We start from the raw sequence: 17,500 nt of genomic DNA on the forward strand, positions 1-17,500 counted from the left end.
TAGAGGAAAGTATGTAAATGAGCTGCAATTTTCTTTCGTTTATCTCGCATTTTTTATTTTTTTTTTGGTATCAAACGAGTGTGAAGTGACTTAAGTTAAAATGTCCAACTCAAACAAGCGCCATCTTTAAGAACATTGGGCATATGTTTGGATTGATGGAAGGAGATATAATAAGATGAAATAAACTAACTTGGAATTAAATAAAATTGAACATATTAAAAAAATATATCATTTCATTGTTTAAATGTGCTATGATAAAATGAGATAAAAAAAAAATTATTCTACTATTTGAATAGTGAATGAAATTGAGTGAATTATAATTTTTTATTCTTACAATGTATTTTCAATTTAATCATGCCTTATTATATTAACTTTAGCAAATGATAATCACCAAATTAAAAATAATTATAAATATATAAATTAAATTAAAATGTTATATAAGAACAAAAATAAACAAATTTATTTAAAAAACATAAAATTGTTTTTATATACCAACTGAGAATCTAACACACAAAAATATGGCAATAATATATTATTTTGTTGTGTATATCTAAGTTGATTTGCATAATTATTTCTTTAACTTTTAATTTTAAAATATGTATATTATTTGTTTGTATATTTTAAATATCATCAATCTAATTTTAATTTAATTATATATAAATTTAAATATGATGTTCAAATTTAAATTAATAAAAAATCATTGTAGTAATAAATAAATTATTTACATTTTATTAAAAAATGTTATTTACATGTTAAACAATATAAACTAAAAACTCATTTCAACAAATATCATTTTCATAGTTCTATAAATTATAACAATTATATCGTCCTATATTTTTCTTTAGAAAATTCTCAATTTATGACAAATTTAAATGTGTATTATTTAGAAAAAAAAATTATATCTATAAAGTTCCTTTTCCAAAAGTGACGAGAACAAAATCTCTTTTTTAAAAAATAAATAAACTTAATCATAAAAACCCATTAACATTTCAAGCATAAGAAAAACATTTGTCTCAATGTCAATAAACCATGCTTCAAATAACCATATCCAATTACTTATATATATTTTCAATTGTGAGGATAATTTATTTATTTAATATATTATTTCTAATTCCAATATTTCATATTTTAATGTTCACTGAACAAAAAAAATACCTTAACAAGAGAAGAATAATGATGACCAAATAAAGAGAGTTGACAACTAGAGAAAGGAGTGCAACAATATTATGTGTAATTTAAATATAACAGATATATAATAATGAAAATATGACAATGATAAAATAATGTTTTTTTAAATTATATTTCTTTTTTTTTAGTTCTATTCCATTCTTCCCAAATTGTAGGTGATCAAAAGTGAGCATAAGTAATAAAATAAAATGAAATGATTTTTATTAAGTTCAATTATGTTCCATCTTCATTTTATCAATCCAATTAATGGAACAAAATACCATTCCATTACATTCCACCACTTCAAATAAAAGCCTAAAAGTTGAGAGGATGCTAGGAACACATTTTGGCACCTTTTCAACACTTGCTCTATTATTGGATGAAATCTCAAGTTGGTTATCAAGTGTACGAAAGATCTTGCCAGTACTTCTCAACAGCCAAATCACACAACATGAAATTTCTCCCAAAATGAAAACAAATGACATGTTGGAATGTGAAGAGATTATTATAGACTTACTCAATGAAACCATAACAAATTTATATGCCTTAATTCTCACTTCTCATACATTACTAACATAAAAATATTCCTAATAACTTGCATGCACAAATAAGTGTCAACCCTGCGTCATTCTAGGCCGCTTCTTTCTTGTTTAATGTTGTTATAATGACTTCGGTACTCGGTGGACAATTTAACGCTGGAATGAGATGGAATAGGAACCGGTGTTCGGATCTTTGACTGCTTTAAAGTTGTCTATGCTCATCCCAAAGCGGCCCAAGACAGAATTACCCATGTCTTTCAGTTTCCCTGCATCAAGAAACCTTTCTCTGTCTAAGCAATGTGAAACATACTCGAGAATAACAAAAGCCACAGATAGAAATATTGTTATTAACTATTCACAATTTATGATAAAACTTTGCCTTTAGAAAACAGAATAACAGATATAGACAGTGGCAAAAAAAAAAAAAAAAAACAGATAATATGTATAAATGAATAAAAAAACCCAATTAATTAGTTCAGCCCCATATCCAAAAGGTATATATAAAACAAAGCACCTTCAGCTTTGTTCTAAAACTTAAAAATAATATGTATAATCAGCCAATCCTAACATTTCTTCCTCAAGATTCCATCTAAACAAAAACCAGCTCTATGCCCATTGCAAAGAATACAAGCAGCGTATCATAATGAGTATTCTTACCTAGGAAAACAATACATGTCTATGAGATGAAATGCAATCATTCAACAAGCTGAGATGCAAATCTCTAGAATTGCACTATGAATGAAAATCAATATGTACATCTTTCAATCACCTGGAAACCCCAGTGCTTGAAAATATCTTAACAAGGCATTCAAAGATTCCTTTGATATAAGTATTTATTGCATACAAGGTCTCATTTGATTAAACTTGATTTGGAATTTGCTTCACCAAAGTGAAACACTAGAAAACAAGTTGATGCTAAGAATGGCCACACGTGTATTAAAAGTAAACATAGACAGTCTTTACAATCCATTCAATACTTCTTGACTAAGGTAAATAAGCCAAGAAACACAAGGCAAGTGAGATAAGAGAAATATCTTTGCCATCATGCCATGTTAGTTTTGAGTCTTTGATGTAAGGAGATGAAATTACAACAAGCATATATGAATGTTAATAGGAAAACCAAGAGAAAGACAAAAAAGACTCACCAATCATTTCTTCCTTCATCTTTTCCCGTTTTTCTGCAGCAACTGGCTCCAGTCGCCGAATGGTTTTTCTAGCTTGATCATTTGAGGGATCAATTTCTAAGATCTTTTTCATATCTGTCAATTATTTTTGAAAATATGGTGAACTGAAAAGAACTGGTTATGAATGAAGAAGTTTGTAAGAATTTGAATGCTATTAGTGTGCAAAACACACAGTGATGCACTTATACATTAAGAGCCAAAAAAAAAGAAGGAATAACTACAGTACTGTTTACACTTGATACCCTTTTTATTTGAGAAATTAAATTTCCCTTACTTTGTTATTTACAAAGGAAAATAGGGGAGGAACCCTGCACTCACACAAATACAAAAGTTGAACTCACCAGCAATGGCCTCTTCAAAGTGCTCAAGCTTTTCATGAGCCTCTCCTCTTCTCACCAAGGCTTTAACGTACACAGGATTCAATTCTAATGCTTTTGTACATTCTTTAATTGTGTTTTCATATTTTCCCTGACGTATATTTGAGATATGTTAAAGAAAATCAAACAATTAACTCAATCAATTGCAAACATAATCAAAGGGGCACAAAGATGATGGTAGACTCTGTAGCAGCTTTATATTGAATTAAAATTATTAAAATGTTTGCATATATCACTAAAAAATTGAAACAAGGTAAAAGCAAGAGAATAAAGTATACAGCAACTATTCTTATGGTCTTTTGGTTAAACAGACCTCTTGAAAGAATCAGATTGCGGTTGGATTTTGCTCAGATTTATTACATTAGGGAGTAATAAATGTGTATATACCCAAGCTATCTTATGTAATAAATTAGCATCTATCCTCAAATTTGGAGTCTACTAGAAACTTGGTTGATGCTCATCAAAACAATACTTTACCTATTTCTAAAACAAGTTAAATTGCTTATGGCTGGGTCATAATGCTCACATCTCTAAGGGGTCTTGTTTCCCTTCAACTCGTAATGAGAGTATTAAATTTAAGCTTTGGTTTTCGGTACTGTTGTGGCTCTAGGCTATTTCTAGGTAATATCAATTTCTGTAATGTAGGTAACTTTGTAGCAAGCTTCACTTTCATGGTCCTTGATGCATCGCACGATGTGGAACAGTTGCACTTACCCTCTCTTTTCTCTAGTAATCTTTTAATTAAAATTAATTGATAATTTAAATTGACTAAATAGTACTTTTTTTAATAAAAACAAACAATACTTAGTTTTTAGTTTTTTATTCTTTTGGATTAATATGCAGTAGAAAATTCTGGGCAAGTTTGGTTCGATAAAATATTTTTCATTTTCACAAATAATTACAAAAATGCCACCTTGTTCTCACTCTCCTCTTATTTTCAAAGATGTATGTAGGAAACAATGAAATTGGAAATTAAGAAACGAAGTGCAACAATGCGGCATTTTTATAATCATCAATAAAAACAAGCAGTAAAAACATAATATTTTATCAAACCAAACAGGTCATATACTCATGAGCTAAGAACAAAACCAACTTTGAACCTTAACCTATAATTCTGAACTCTAATATGAATGCAAACACAAAAAAGGTCAGGGACCAAGATAGACACCACTAGTTATAAGCTATCTACTCTAGCAAAAGTAAAATAGAATAAAATGGGATTAATACTTCATCTGGTTGACGTAAAAAAGAGCATAATACAGGAATGTACTAATCAAATTAACAGGGTAAAAGAAGGGCATACGAGTTTGAGAAAGCACACAGCACGATTTGCATGGCATATTGAGCGTAATTCCACGGCGGAAGGCATGTCTGGTGCAGCTTGTAAAGCAAGCTCATATTGTGATAACGCCTCTTCATACTTCCCATCTACAAAAAATTTGTTACCTTCTACCTTCGCTTCATTTGCTTCAACCAATGCTTTCTGTCACACGAACCAATCCCCCTCAATACTCTCTTTTGATAAACAAAGAAACACTTTCTTCAAGATATCAAATCAATATTACAAAACTAATTATTGCTTGCACAAACAATTTGCAGAGAATTGAGAAATGAATTAGCAATAAGAAACCCTAAATTCGGAAACGAACCTGTTTCAATTCCTCCTCGTTGATCAAGGCATTTTCGGAGGACTCGCTGCTCCCAGGAACACCCTGCTCCTGCTCTTGCTCTGCCTGCGGTTGATGTTGGCATTCCGAGGGATGATGCTGTTCTTCCCGGATGCTAGCTCCGCCGCCTTCGGCGTCGTTGTCGAGATCGGCGTCGCTGGCGGTTTCGAAGCCGTCGGAAGCGTCATTGGTGGCATCGGCGGCGTTGGAGGGTTTGGGGTTTGGATCCTCGCACTCTTGCTGCTCTATCAGCACCATCTTCTCGAAGGTTCGGTGTTAAGGAGCAGTTTGGATGATCAAGAACCAGAAAAAGCGATTCTCGGCGGCAGAAGAAATTTTCTAGCTTCGAGCATTCAGGAATACTTGTAATGCGGTTCTCGAACCAGCCAAACTATAACGACACCTCTTTTTTTAATAGTTTTTTTTTTTTTTTTTTGTAAATACTATCACTCGGTAGCACTCTTTAATAGTAGATAAATTTTATTAAAAATAAAAAATCCCTTCTAATTTAAGAAATGTGTACAATTTTTTTTAACAAAATTACATTTTCTTATTACAGGTTTAATTATATTTTTGTTTTCAATAATTAAATTTTTAATTTTGTTTTTTATTTAATTTATATTTTAACTAATTTATTAGGTTAAAATAATCATTTACATTTATGTTTTAATTCAAATAATTTTAATTATAATAATGTTTTGCATAAGATTTTTCAATCTTACATTCTTTAAACATTTTAGGATTATTCTAGCAAAAAAAAATTTATTCAAAACTTTCAGATTATGAAAAAAACTTCTTTACTTGAAAATTATTTACCAACAACCCCTTGTTTCTATTTTTTCTATTATAAATATCTTATAATTATTGTTAATCTATCTTTATTGATAAAATCTCATATATATATATATATATATATATATATATATATATATATATATACATCAAACACCAAAGTATCTTCTAAATTAGTAAAAATTGAAAGATAAAGCAAAGTTAAAAAAATAGCACAACAAATGTTTTAGAGGATTACATTAAATAAAAAAATATTAAAGAGTTTAAATGAAACTTAAATTAAATTAAAAAACTAATAAGTTAAAAAATTTAAAGAATAAATCAAAACTTTTGTTAAACGCGTAAAACTAAAAGTTACTATATTACATTCAATAATCTTAAATTACTCTCCGATTTCTTCTCCATATCGACTCAAAAATAAATTTGTTACTATTTATTTATTTTATTAATTATATAATACGTAATTCAATTAATTATTATTTTATTTAATTAAAAATATCAAAATTCCATAATAAATTAATGTGAATCTTAATGTTTCAGTTGTTAATAAAAAAATATATATGAAACTGTTATTGTATTGTATAATTATTAATGCTCCCTTTTATTTATTTGGAGTTCATCTTTCCCTTTCCATATTTATTAAAAAATTTAGGCGAAATCTAAAAAAGAATAAACCAAAATAAAAACGTTTTAAATTATAAAAAAATTCATAATTAATTCAAATATAAGTAAAAACAAATAAGCAATTTCGATTCAGGGAGAAATCAAGAAAGGAGCAAATTTAAGAAAAAAAAAGCTAAAAGTTTTTATATTTAAAAATAAAGATTAAGTTTTATAACATAAAACTTGATTAGATGAACCAACAGCCTAAAGCACCTGTTAGAAGACAGCCCTTAAACAATCGATTCAATAATATATAAGTTCCATCGATTTATTAAGTTAAATATTCAAATGATAATACTTATTCATAAAAATTGGCTTCTTTGATGATTATTTTTGTTCAATTTATTTACATAGGAAAACGAAAGAGGATGTAAAAAAGAAAAATAAAAATGGATCCAAAGGCAGTAACCAAGTCATGGATGCTACTTCAAGCCCAGAGGAGGTTTATCAAAACACTGTTTGTCATTTAGGCTTTTTTGTCTTGGGCTTTTTTCAGTCTTGTTACTGTCATTAAAAAACCCAAAACAAATTGCGAATGTTTTAAAGGTTTAAGGTCTGTTGACAAAAAATGTGTAAGGTCTGTCTAGGAGGGGGGTGCATGAGGTTTAACACAAAACTAAATTTAATTTAAAACTAAATATATGAATTGAATTTTAAAATTAAAATGATTTTTTAAAAATTAGATTGATTTTTGACCAAGTTAGTTTCAAGTGGATTTTGAAACAGACATGGAAAAAAACCGGTTTAGTTTGAAGATTCAGATTTAAAATTAGTTTTAAATTAAAACAAGATTTTTTTATTAAAAATATTTTAAAGTTGTTTTTAAATAAATATAAAATTAAATTGAAAATAAATATTGTAAAACAAAGTAAAATTAGTCTTTAATAAAAATTTATTTTGACACTAATTATTATCCAAAACCAATTTTAAAAATGGGTTAATCAAGCCATTTATTAAGAATTAAGTGCTTGTTTAAATGCAAAATAAAATAAATTTTAAACTTTTTATACTGTTTTTAAGGTATGCCAAGGAAGAATTTCCTTAAAACATGCTATCCCATTTAAGTTATAACCCGAAAGCAAACAAAAATTGGTTTTAAAATTAATTTACATTATTCAAATTTTTTAAGTGCAATTTGATCTGTAAAGTAACTTATAATATGTTTGATTTCATGTTAAGATATTGGTATATCCATGATTGCTTTAATTTGACTAGTTGTAATGTTAACCTACGTTTAGAGACTTTGTAGTGTGTTTTTAAACACAATTAAATTAATTAAATTTTTTTTTCCTAGCTCTAATTCCATCTAATTATTTTATATTAGAACTAAAAAATTTAATTCAAAAATAATATTAAAACACTTAAAGAATTTCATTTAATTATTTTTCTTTGCTAATAACGGACGGAAGCTGATGCCACTCATATATATATATATATATATATATAATTTGTTATATCAGTGTAAATCTAAAAACTGTTACACTTAATTTAAATTTTTTATTTAACTTAAATCTAATATTTATAACAATGTAAGAACATCTACTTCTCTGTTTCTCTCTATGTATATATACATACACGCACACACCACCACCAAACACCTCTTAATTAAATCCATATGAATGCATCTGCCATGTCTACACGGCCATATTTTGAACGAAATTTGGATTTACTGTACTTGTCCTATTTAGTCAACCCCGAGTCAATTCAGGTTTGGAGTCTTAATGTACGAATTTAAAAACCAAAACCTGGTAAGAAGAGTATGTAACATGAATTAAAATAATTAATACTAAATTATTGTGTTTTAAAAAATATAATTTCTTGCAGCCCACTGCACACGTCCATTTTTACTAAAAAATAAAATAAAATTCCATCCTATTTCATATTTTTTTTTGTTTAAAGTTATGTATATAGATTATTATTTTAAATTTATGTATAATTTTATTTTATCTTAATTAAAATGCATCCATTTATATTTTATCTGTTTGACGTATTATTCTTTAACTTCCCACTAACCCACTATATAATAAGTAAAAGAAATTGATATATGATTATAGTAGTTAGTTGAAATAATGAGTCATAAGATTAAATAAAGATGTTATTCAAAATAAATTAATATAAAAAGCTCTTATAGAAAATTACATTTAAGATACATTAAAATTATATTTATAATTTTTTAATAAAAAAATACCTTTGTTCTTGAATGGGCACCTGCAAAATACTGGTATTTGGTTAGTATTGGCAAAAAGTAGTAAGAATTGGAGCTAGCGAAGAAAAGTTATGCATAATGCGTTCATTGTATTGGTTGTTGAGAGAGGTTGAAGATATATTATTATAACACAGATAGCATCAAAAGGTTGTTGAAACAATTAAAGACAAAGATACAAAATTTTTTGATTCAATCAAAGGATTCAACGAACTTTTTCCCTTGTCAGTGTGAAAACCTTAATATTTCATAAATTTATTGAAAAGAAGTCTTAATTTGTTGGAAAATGAGGGTACGTAGATAAGTGGACACTGATGAATCCTCGGTTGATCGCTGATTAGTGTCTCCACTCTTGTATACATTATTGTGCATCTACAAGATCTATACAACCTCAACTCAACACTGTTTCTTAACATTTTTGTTTGTTTACAATTTGGGTACAACTAATATGTTAATTTAAAACAATCTCTAACATTTGATCAACGGCTCAATGGTTTAATATAACTTATTTTAAAAAAATTATTAAATTTAGAAAATTAGTAGTAAAAATTAATTTATATTTAAAAAGCATGTCCAAAGATATATATTCAAAATTAATTTTGCTTAACATAGAATATTATTTGAGAATTCCAAAAATTATGGAGACAATTTCACTTATCATGCAATATCATACTTAAGTGAAATAAGAGACGAGAGTAAGTGTTAAATTTAAATTGAAGAAAAATAAAAAGCAAAAAAAAATTGAATTTTAATTTTTAAGAAGTTATTTTTTCTCTATAATAAAATAAAAAACAAATCATTATTCATATGTTTTTTTCATTCAAATAAATCAGGAGATAATTATTTTAAAAAACTTTAAGAAATTGATAAAAATAAATGATGATTTAGAAAAAGTAAAATCGAAACAAGGATTTCAATATGGTAACGTTAAGTGAGACCTAACTTGCATTGGGAGTTGAATTAGTACGAGTGATTTGAAGGAAAAAGGTTAGGATTTGGAGTTTTGAATCCGTGAACCAATCCACACGTCTGAGTCTCCAAAGAACCACTTTTTTGAAGCAGCCAAGTAATAGTAATTTTAATGATATGATGGTGATGGGTTCATGGGTTGGTGGTGCATCGCTTTATATGATCATATTCTCTATATTTATTATTTCAATTAAAGGCACCGTCCTTCCATGACTCTTGTTTCTTTCTCCTTTGTTTTATCTGTTTCACCTTTATTATGTTGTGTCATACTCAAATATGGATGGTGGTAGATGTATAGGCCACCATGATCTTCTTTCTGGATTCTGTATTAAGTTCTAAACTCATGCTATTTGTTCACACACACATCACACATTAATTTACTATATATTCTTCGATTCTGTTAATTTACTGTATATTTGCTGAAATGGACACTCATTTTTGAACAGTTGAGATGTGTTTGAACAGTTGTAGAACTTTCATGACCTCATTTTTAATGATTAATTAATTAAGATAAATATTAATTTCACTTTTTGAAATGATTTTAAACAATTTAAAATGATAGACTTTTGTTGAATATTTATTATATTTTAGTTGATGATAACTTTTTGTTTTAAATTAGTTGCTAAAAGTAATTTAAAAATTTGTCAGTAAAATCAATTAATTAACTGGGTGTTGTTAGATTTTTGTGCAATGTTATTCATCCCATCAAAGAGAGATTTTGAACTTGGTATTGCTAATGAGCACTTGTTCACAATTATTTTTTCTATGGGCATTTTGTATGTTGAAAAATGGCAATGTAAAGTGGCTTCTAGATTGCTCTTGGGTTGCCTTGGTCTTAGTCTTTTTGTATGTCTAAAACATAGCCTTAGTCTCTTAGGCGTTACTATTTTACCCAAAAATTCAAACTTACGATGTGTATTTTGGTGGTTAATTCATTATTAGCAATGTGAGAAGGTGATGACACCAATGATTTGTAGAGACTATCTTTGGTTTTGTTGTACAACACAGCAAAGTTTCAGAACGAAACTGATGGTCAAAATAATGATAAAAATAGAGACATGATACTTAAGTTTAGATTGGAATATATGTCAACTTGATATATCTTTTATAAAATAAAATATAATTCTTTTGATATATTTTTTTAGGACAATGTTTACGTGTTTATGGTAAAGGAGATATCTCCCTTGTATTCCAAAACCAGCTCTAAGACAAACCATTAATGCATCAGTAAAATTCTTATAAAAAGAGAAAATTTTGAACTTAAATTATATCATAGACAGCAGGTGGACTGAGTAAGCTGAACCCCATTAACAAATCAAAATAGATCCTGATGTATATATTTTTTTTTATTAAAGAATTGTATGGGAAGAAGACTTTTGGAGGAAATGGGAGGGGAAATTTTTTTAAAAAATAAATATATTTAAAACTAATATTTTAAAATAAAAAATATAAATGAATATATTAATATTAATATAAATTTAAGTGTGTTTATTATTATATATGATATTTAATTTTCTATTTTAAAATTACAAAAATATGTCTTTATTTTTCTAAATCTTCTCTCTCCCAAACATATTTTAACATAATTAAAATGCATAAACGATTTTCAATCACTTAAAAAAAGGGAGAAATTTATGTCCTCATAATTTAACTATATTAATTGAGACTAATTTAATCCCTCGTAGTTAGTAAATGATTTTTTTCAGTAATTTATGAATATTGATGATAATTAGATTCTATTAAAATTCTTTGGGTAAAAGAAAGACCGCTATATATCACTTTAATTCATGATGGTGATGGGACGGTCTCAATAGATAGTAGATAATATCAATTCCTTTATATTTGATTAATGGAAACATAAATTGATATTATTTTAAAATATATTTTTTCGAACGACCAGGTGCTACAATTTAGGTCATGATCTAGTGCTCTTACGTAGAAAATTAATTTTTGATAATTTACAAACTCAATTTTTATAAGGAAATGATATATTATGCACTCACTAGATATACACCTATTGAAAGATAATTAAGAAGATAAGGGAGAAAACTAAAAGTTATGATAAATGGCACTATTACTAATTTTAATATTAGTAAGCTCTTTGAATAAAGTTTTGTCAACAATGAACAAGTTGCATAGGTTAAAATAGAGAATACTTCTGAAGAGGAATGATCACCTTTATCATGTACTACATCTTCATGTACTGTTTGTCGTTGATTTCTCATCATATTTTGTTGTTGTTTGTGAGATTATTTGCAAATTTAATTTTAAATTATTTTGATTTTATAATTAAAATTAAGTTTAAAGTAAAGTAATTTATATTTAGAAACTTTAACATACCTAAAAAAAACACTAAAAAAAGAGTTTATAGTAAATTAAAGTTTAGTTTAAAATTCTTATAACTCAATACCAAAATTATTTTATACAAGCTTTTCCTAGAATTGATTTTGACACCCAAAATTCAGTTGGTAGCATGGTGAAACTTAAAGGCAAACATTACTAGAAATGTTGAGAATAGATAGATTCTAGCATCCTCTCAATCTCTTTCCTAAGAAAGTTTTTCATGATTCCAGATTATTGATTTTGTGCATTTTTAATTTAGTGATTAGGATTTAATACTGAAAATTGGAAAAAAAAATTTATGATAACCAACTAGGAAATTAGGGAAAAAATAGTAAATACCATATTAGAATAACACTCATTCCTTTCTTTTCTTTTTTATGCTTAACTCTTTCAATTTATTTTTCACTCCGAAAATTTTCCTTTAACCTTCCAATACATCCTCACTCTGCATTGCTTTCTTCTTCTCTTCCATTCTATTCCACTCTACAACACTAGGTTATAACAACCTGCCAAATCTTTATAATTATTATAATAATCATGTGACTTCTTGCATAATCTATATTATAGAGGAACTCTTTTAAGACTATTCATTTCTCATATTCCTCTGCTACTAGTTTATTCATTTTTCATTCCTTGGCGACATTGATGCTAAAAATTGTACTTATTGTTTCTAGTGACAATTTTTCAAATTACAAATCTCTCTTAGGTTTCTTTTGTATGAAAGCCTCCTTTTTCTTTGTCTTTAATGAAAAAAAAGTGTAACTCTCAAAACTTGAGTGCATGCATATCAACTAAGTGCATTTTACTACTTTCCTCTTTCCCTCCATTCCATTTCACTATGGAGGAGACAAGAGTGTCATAATTATTCCTAATCATTCATGAGTGGGATTACAATTCCAACCATATTGGATAATAGAGTTTTGCTTGATGAAAGAAGAAATGTCAAAACAAGTGTTAGAAGAGAAGAACTAAAACATCTCACTTAATATTTACTTTTTTACCCTTCACGGTGTCATATTCATTCCTAACCATTGGATTAAAAGCACGTGAAATGAATGGTTAGAAAAGTTACAAAACTTTGCTTAAGAGAAAGATAGACAGGATGCTAGAAAAATTGCATTTAACCCTTGCAAAAATGAGCTTAAATGCTTCACCATAAGCTTCATTTCTTTTTTAGCTCCCACAAACATCTCCTCATTGATTATAAGATAATTCTATCCCAAGGGAGATTTATGTGTTTAAGTAAGTAGATCTTAGAATATTTTCTTTTACAGGCTTAAAGTTGTCTCATTCTTAGATATATATGAAGTGTATCTCACAGGTGTGGAGGGCTGAAAATGAATGATAATCTATCAATGATAGTGCTAATTTAGTTTTTAACATTATGTACAGATTAAATTGAAGCACATCTTTAATTAACATGAGTAGTCAAATGATCTTTATGGATAAAGTAGTTGCGGTTTACTACACTTTGCTTCTTGTTAATGAATTTCACTGTTCCAACCGGTTTCATCATCTTCTTGGACAGACAGCTTCTCGCGATCCAAAAAGAAGTGCAAAAGCTCATCCCTGAGAAGTACAACACAGCAATATGCGAACAACTCAACATGTCCAGCTAGGTCCCGCTGGAATTTGTGCTTTTAACCTACCTTTATATATATATTCGTCACAATCACTTGAATTATTTGAAGTGTAATTAATACAAGCGAGTCAATCTATATATAGAACAAGGAAATAAAACATGTGAGGATATATACAAATGCATATAGTTTTGGCTCGTTTCATCATTACTATATGGTTTTAAAATTGATGTGACCCATATATGTGCTATAGCACTGTGTCACTGTATAATCCATTTTGCATGGTGCCTTAATGTATTTGGTGAAAGGACACTTTTTGATTAGAATTAGTTATGTTTGTTTTTCCCTTAGTCAGCCACTAGTACATTTGCTCTACAACAAAAGATATATTATTGTTGTTTCTCCTATGCTAACACGAAACCATATATAAAATCTGAATTATGTAATTTCAAGCTCGGTATAGTTTATAGCTAGAACATTGAAAATGGATGAAAAGTAATTGAAGATACTACAATAATGGCTTTTCCAACTTTCAAGATAGTAACATTATCTCATTAACTTTTGGTAATATCAAGCATTCTTGTCAACTGAAAAAGAAATTTACATTTGCCTGCCAAAACATTCCCAATCATTCATCAAAATCCAACTAAGGACTGAAAGACATCATCAAGGTCAACAGAATCACACAAGACCGAAGACATGACATCCCTTTGATTGGATGATGATAGAGCGACATTGTTATGCCATGAAGAATCATCCAAAATGGGCTCTGGGGAGAGCAGGTAATTATCTGAGGAAGATGAGGGAATTATCTCCTCCTTGTTCACTGATGATGAGGGAAAAGATGATGATAAAAAGGGGCACTCTTGTTTGGTTGGATTAGGGAAGGTGTTATTAAAGCTAAGCAATATAGAAGTGTCAGGAGTGGAAGTGGAATCTAGTATGATCTCAGAGTTTAGCAAGTCTTTGCATGTGTGCTGACCATAATAGGTGGTCCTATACAAGGGAGGTTCCTCTTGAATTCTCTGCACCTGTTTTGTTGCTTGGCAACTCTGATCATACTTGTGAGTGCACCTGTAATAGTTCCTATACACACATATATTTTTAATTAAGGGAAATTGTGTCTATATATATATATATATGGAATGAGATGAAAGAAAAGGAATTAATATTCTATATATATATTACCTACCTTGAGTATTTGGCGGTGAGTATGGCTTTTTGGCCATACTTTCTCCATTGGTGGCCATCATCTATTAGAGTTTTTGACACCTTCTCCCATGTTTCTGTAGTTTTTCTGCATATATACAAGAAATCCAGATTTACACAAACTTTGAACCAGAAACTGTGCTTAATTTTGAATGAGCAAAGCACAACAAAGGGATAAAAATAATAAGATAGACAAGATGCCCTAATTATATCATAATCGTGCATCAAATTCGAGGGTGCTAAACAATATAGTGATGGGGTCCACTGGACAAATGCATTGAATCTATACGTATTAAGTAATAACAACGACCATTAAGGTACCAAAGGGACGCTTTTGCATTCTATCTTTGAGATCCAAATCTAAGCAAACAGGTGAGAAGTGAAATTCAAGCCTTAATTGCAGAAATTGAATATATTTCATCACTAAGTATAATAATGATTACTAACCTTCTCTTGTAACATCCTCTTCTGTTCTTACTGGTGAAACTCTTGCAACTTTCTTGAGAGTCCTCAGATTTAGAGGGGCTAAGAAAGCAAGAGTTTCTTTGTTGCATATCATGAGATTCAACAGTGGGATAATTGTCCAAAAGGAAGAGGGTGTTTGTGAATGAACTAAGAACGTTATTGACAAGATGTTGTGCAAATGGGATTCCACTTCCTGACTCATCATCTCCATGAATCACTTCTCTAAGCTGATTGGCAAACTCACGCCCTCTCACAAGCTCCTCTATTGCCTTTCTATGATTCATTGCTCTTTCTTTCTCTTCACTATCCTTCTTAGGTGCTACCCAGTTCAGCCAAGTTACCTTAACTATCTTTATATGTCTATATATATTTATTTTGTTTAGCACTCACTGTGCCTATGCCAAATTATTTATTTTATTTATTTATTTATTTTTATTATTTGTTGTAAGACAAAATAAAGAAACAATAAATTAGCCACTTGCTGTTCATATACTAAGATCTAAGGTTCCCTGCCAGGAAAATTCCACAACCCCAATAGTAATCGGCAACATCCACGCGAGACCGCAATGCGTGATGATTACGACGGCTGATGATGTGCCACGTGTATGAAGTCGATGAAATTATGTCACTGGGATTGCGTCATGTGATGGCGTCAGAAGAGACGTAGCATGAGCACAGTGACTATTTGGGTATGAAAGGACGGTTTTGCCCTTCCGTGTTCCGCGGAATGAGTTGTCTACTGTCATTTACTTCCCTTCCCAGATTTATATGATGTTAGGTTTCAAATTAATATTTTAATAATTTTCTACAAAGGTTAAATTTTATTAATTTAATTATAATAGTTAATTTTTTTATAAAATAGATTAAATATATTAAATTTTATATAATTTTAAAATTAAACAATACTTTATCATGTTATTTTATTTTAATATATTAAAATTTATGATTTAACTAATTTTTTGGTTCTTAAAATAATTATAATTTTTTACTGATCCCTTATTTATTTTTTGAAACATTTTTATAATATTTTTTTTACTGAATTGTCTTTTGTAATTTTTATTTTCAATTTGATCTATTTGAATTTTAATATCATAATTTTTTTATTTAATCCTTTAAATATTAGGAGTTTCTTATTTATTTTTTAAAACATCATATATTTTTATTTGGTTGCTCTAAAATAGGGACGAAATAAAAAAATATTATATTTAAATAAAAATAAAATAAATAGAAAGGACTATTTTGTATTAAAATTGTTTTTATGAAAATCTTATTTAAAAAAATTAAATATGAGATATCTACTAAAAAATTAATATTTTTTTTTGCACAAAAATTTAATTAAGTTTTTTTATTGAATTTTTTGAATTATGTAAAAATATTTTTAAAAAAATTACTCTTCATAATTTTTTGGCAAATTTTAGGAAACCAGCTTATAATCTTTTTTTTTTAAAAGAAAAATAACTTATTTAATGAGTATAATTTTGGAGCTTACGACTGAAAACTATCACCTTATTTTCTGGTAAATTTTAATTTTAATTTTATCTTTATTGAATAATTGTCTTAAATAAAAGGCTAACTACTACGATTAACTTTATTTTCTTTTTTTTTTTTTACTATTTTTAACTTCATTTTCTTTGTAATTTTACTTAAGAAAAGATGTTATTTTTATACGATCTAAAAAGAATAGTTTATTTTAAAATTGCTTTCTATCTAATATATTCAAACATAAAACATATTTTAGATGACTTATTGTCCTAATAATTTATTATTAAAAGAATTTCAACTAATTTAAACACATACCAAGTCCAATATTTTTAAAAATAAATATTTTTTATTAGATTATTTATTTATGAGTGTGTAAATTATTTAAAATTATATATATAGTTATTGTAATAATATTACAACTTATATAAAATTTTTCATATAATTAAATAAATTTCAAGTTGTGTATTACTTATACCCATGTATTATATAATTGGCATTTTTTCATTTGATACGGTATGTAATTTATTCTCAGTTATTACTTTATTAGTGCAAGTACTAGCTTGAGATTTAGAGTGTTTTCTACAAGTATATCTTATATTCTGTCACCAATTTTATATATAAACTCTACAGTAACATTTTTTAAATCGCATTGAGCAGTTAACTAGACTCGCTGAAGAATACAAATAAAATTTTTTAATCCATACATACAATGATTAAATTACACCAGTGTAAATTATATTCACTTTTACATCATTTAATATTTTTTTGTCTGATAATTTAATCTTAAAATCAACCATTAAATTAAAAGTTTCAATCACATAAATCATATAAAAAATTTAATATTGATTCAAAATTATTTA

General features: G+C 27.8%; 2 protein-coding genes across 2 annotated transcripts; both read right to left on the minus strand.

The window, feature by feature from the left end:
* Positions 1-1,517: 1,517 nt before the first annotated feature.
* LOC113849297 (tetratricopeptide repeat protein 1) lies at positions 1,518-5,329 on the minus strand. The gene is made up of 5 exons (XM_027479093.1): positions 4,917-5,329; positions 4,571-4,750; positions 3,232-3,358; positions 2,852-2,965; positions 1,518-1,972 (listed from the first exon to the last, which is right to left on the minus strand). Exons 1-5 carry the CDS (start codon positions 5,190-5,192, stop codon positions 1,857-1,859), a joined length of 813 nt encoding a protein of 270 aa, XP_027334894.1. The 5' UTR covers positions 5,193-5,329; the 3' UTR covers positions 1,518-1,856.
* An 8,680-nt stretch (positions 5,330-14,009) lies between these two features.
* LOC113851392 (WRKY DNA-binding transcription factor 70-like) lies at positions 14,010-15,491 on the minus strand. Its single transcript, XM_027481858.1, has 3 exons — positions 15,141-15,491; positions 14,677-14,781; positions 14,010-14,570 (listed from the first exon to the last, which is right to left on the minus strand). Exons 1-3 carry the CDS (start codon positions 15,440-15,442, stop codon positions 14,120-14,122), a joined length of 858 nt encoding a protein of 285 aa, XP_027337659.1. The 5' UTR covers positions 15,443-15,491; the 3' UTR covers positions 14,010-14,119.
* Between the last annotated feature and the right edge of the window lie 2,009 nt (positions 15,492-17,500).

This window comes from Abrus precatorius, unplaced genomic scaffold (assembly GCF_003935025.1).
Source record: "Abrus precatorius isolate BTA unplaced genomic scaffold, Abrus_2018 Scaffold9, whole genome shotgun sequence".
Taxonomy (NCBI): domain Eukaryota; kingdom Viridiplantae; phylum Streptophyta; class Magnoliopsida; order Fabales; family Fabaceae; genus Abrus; species Abrus precatorius.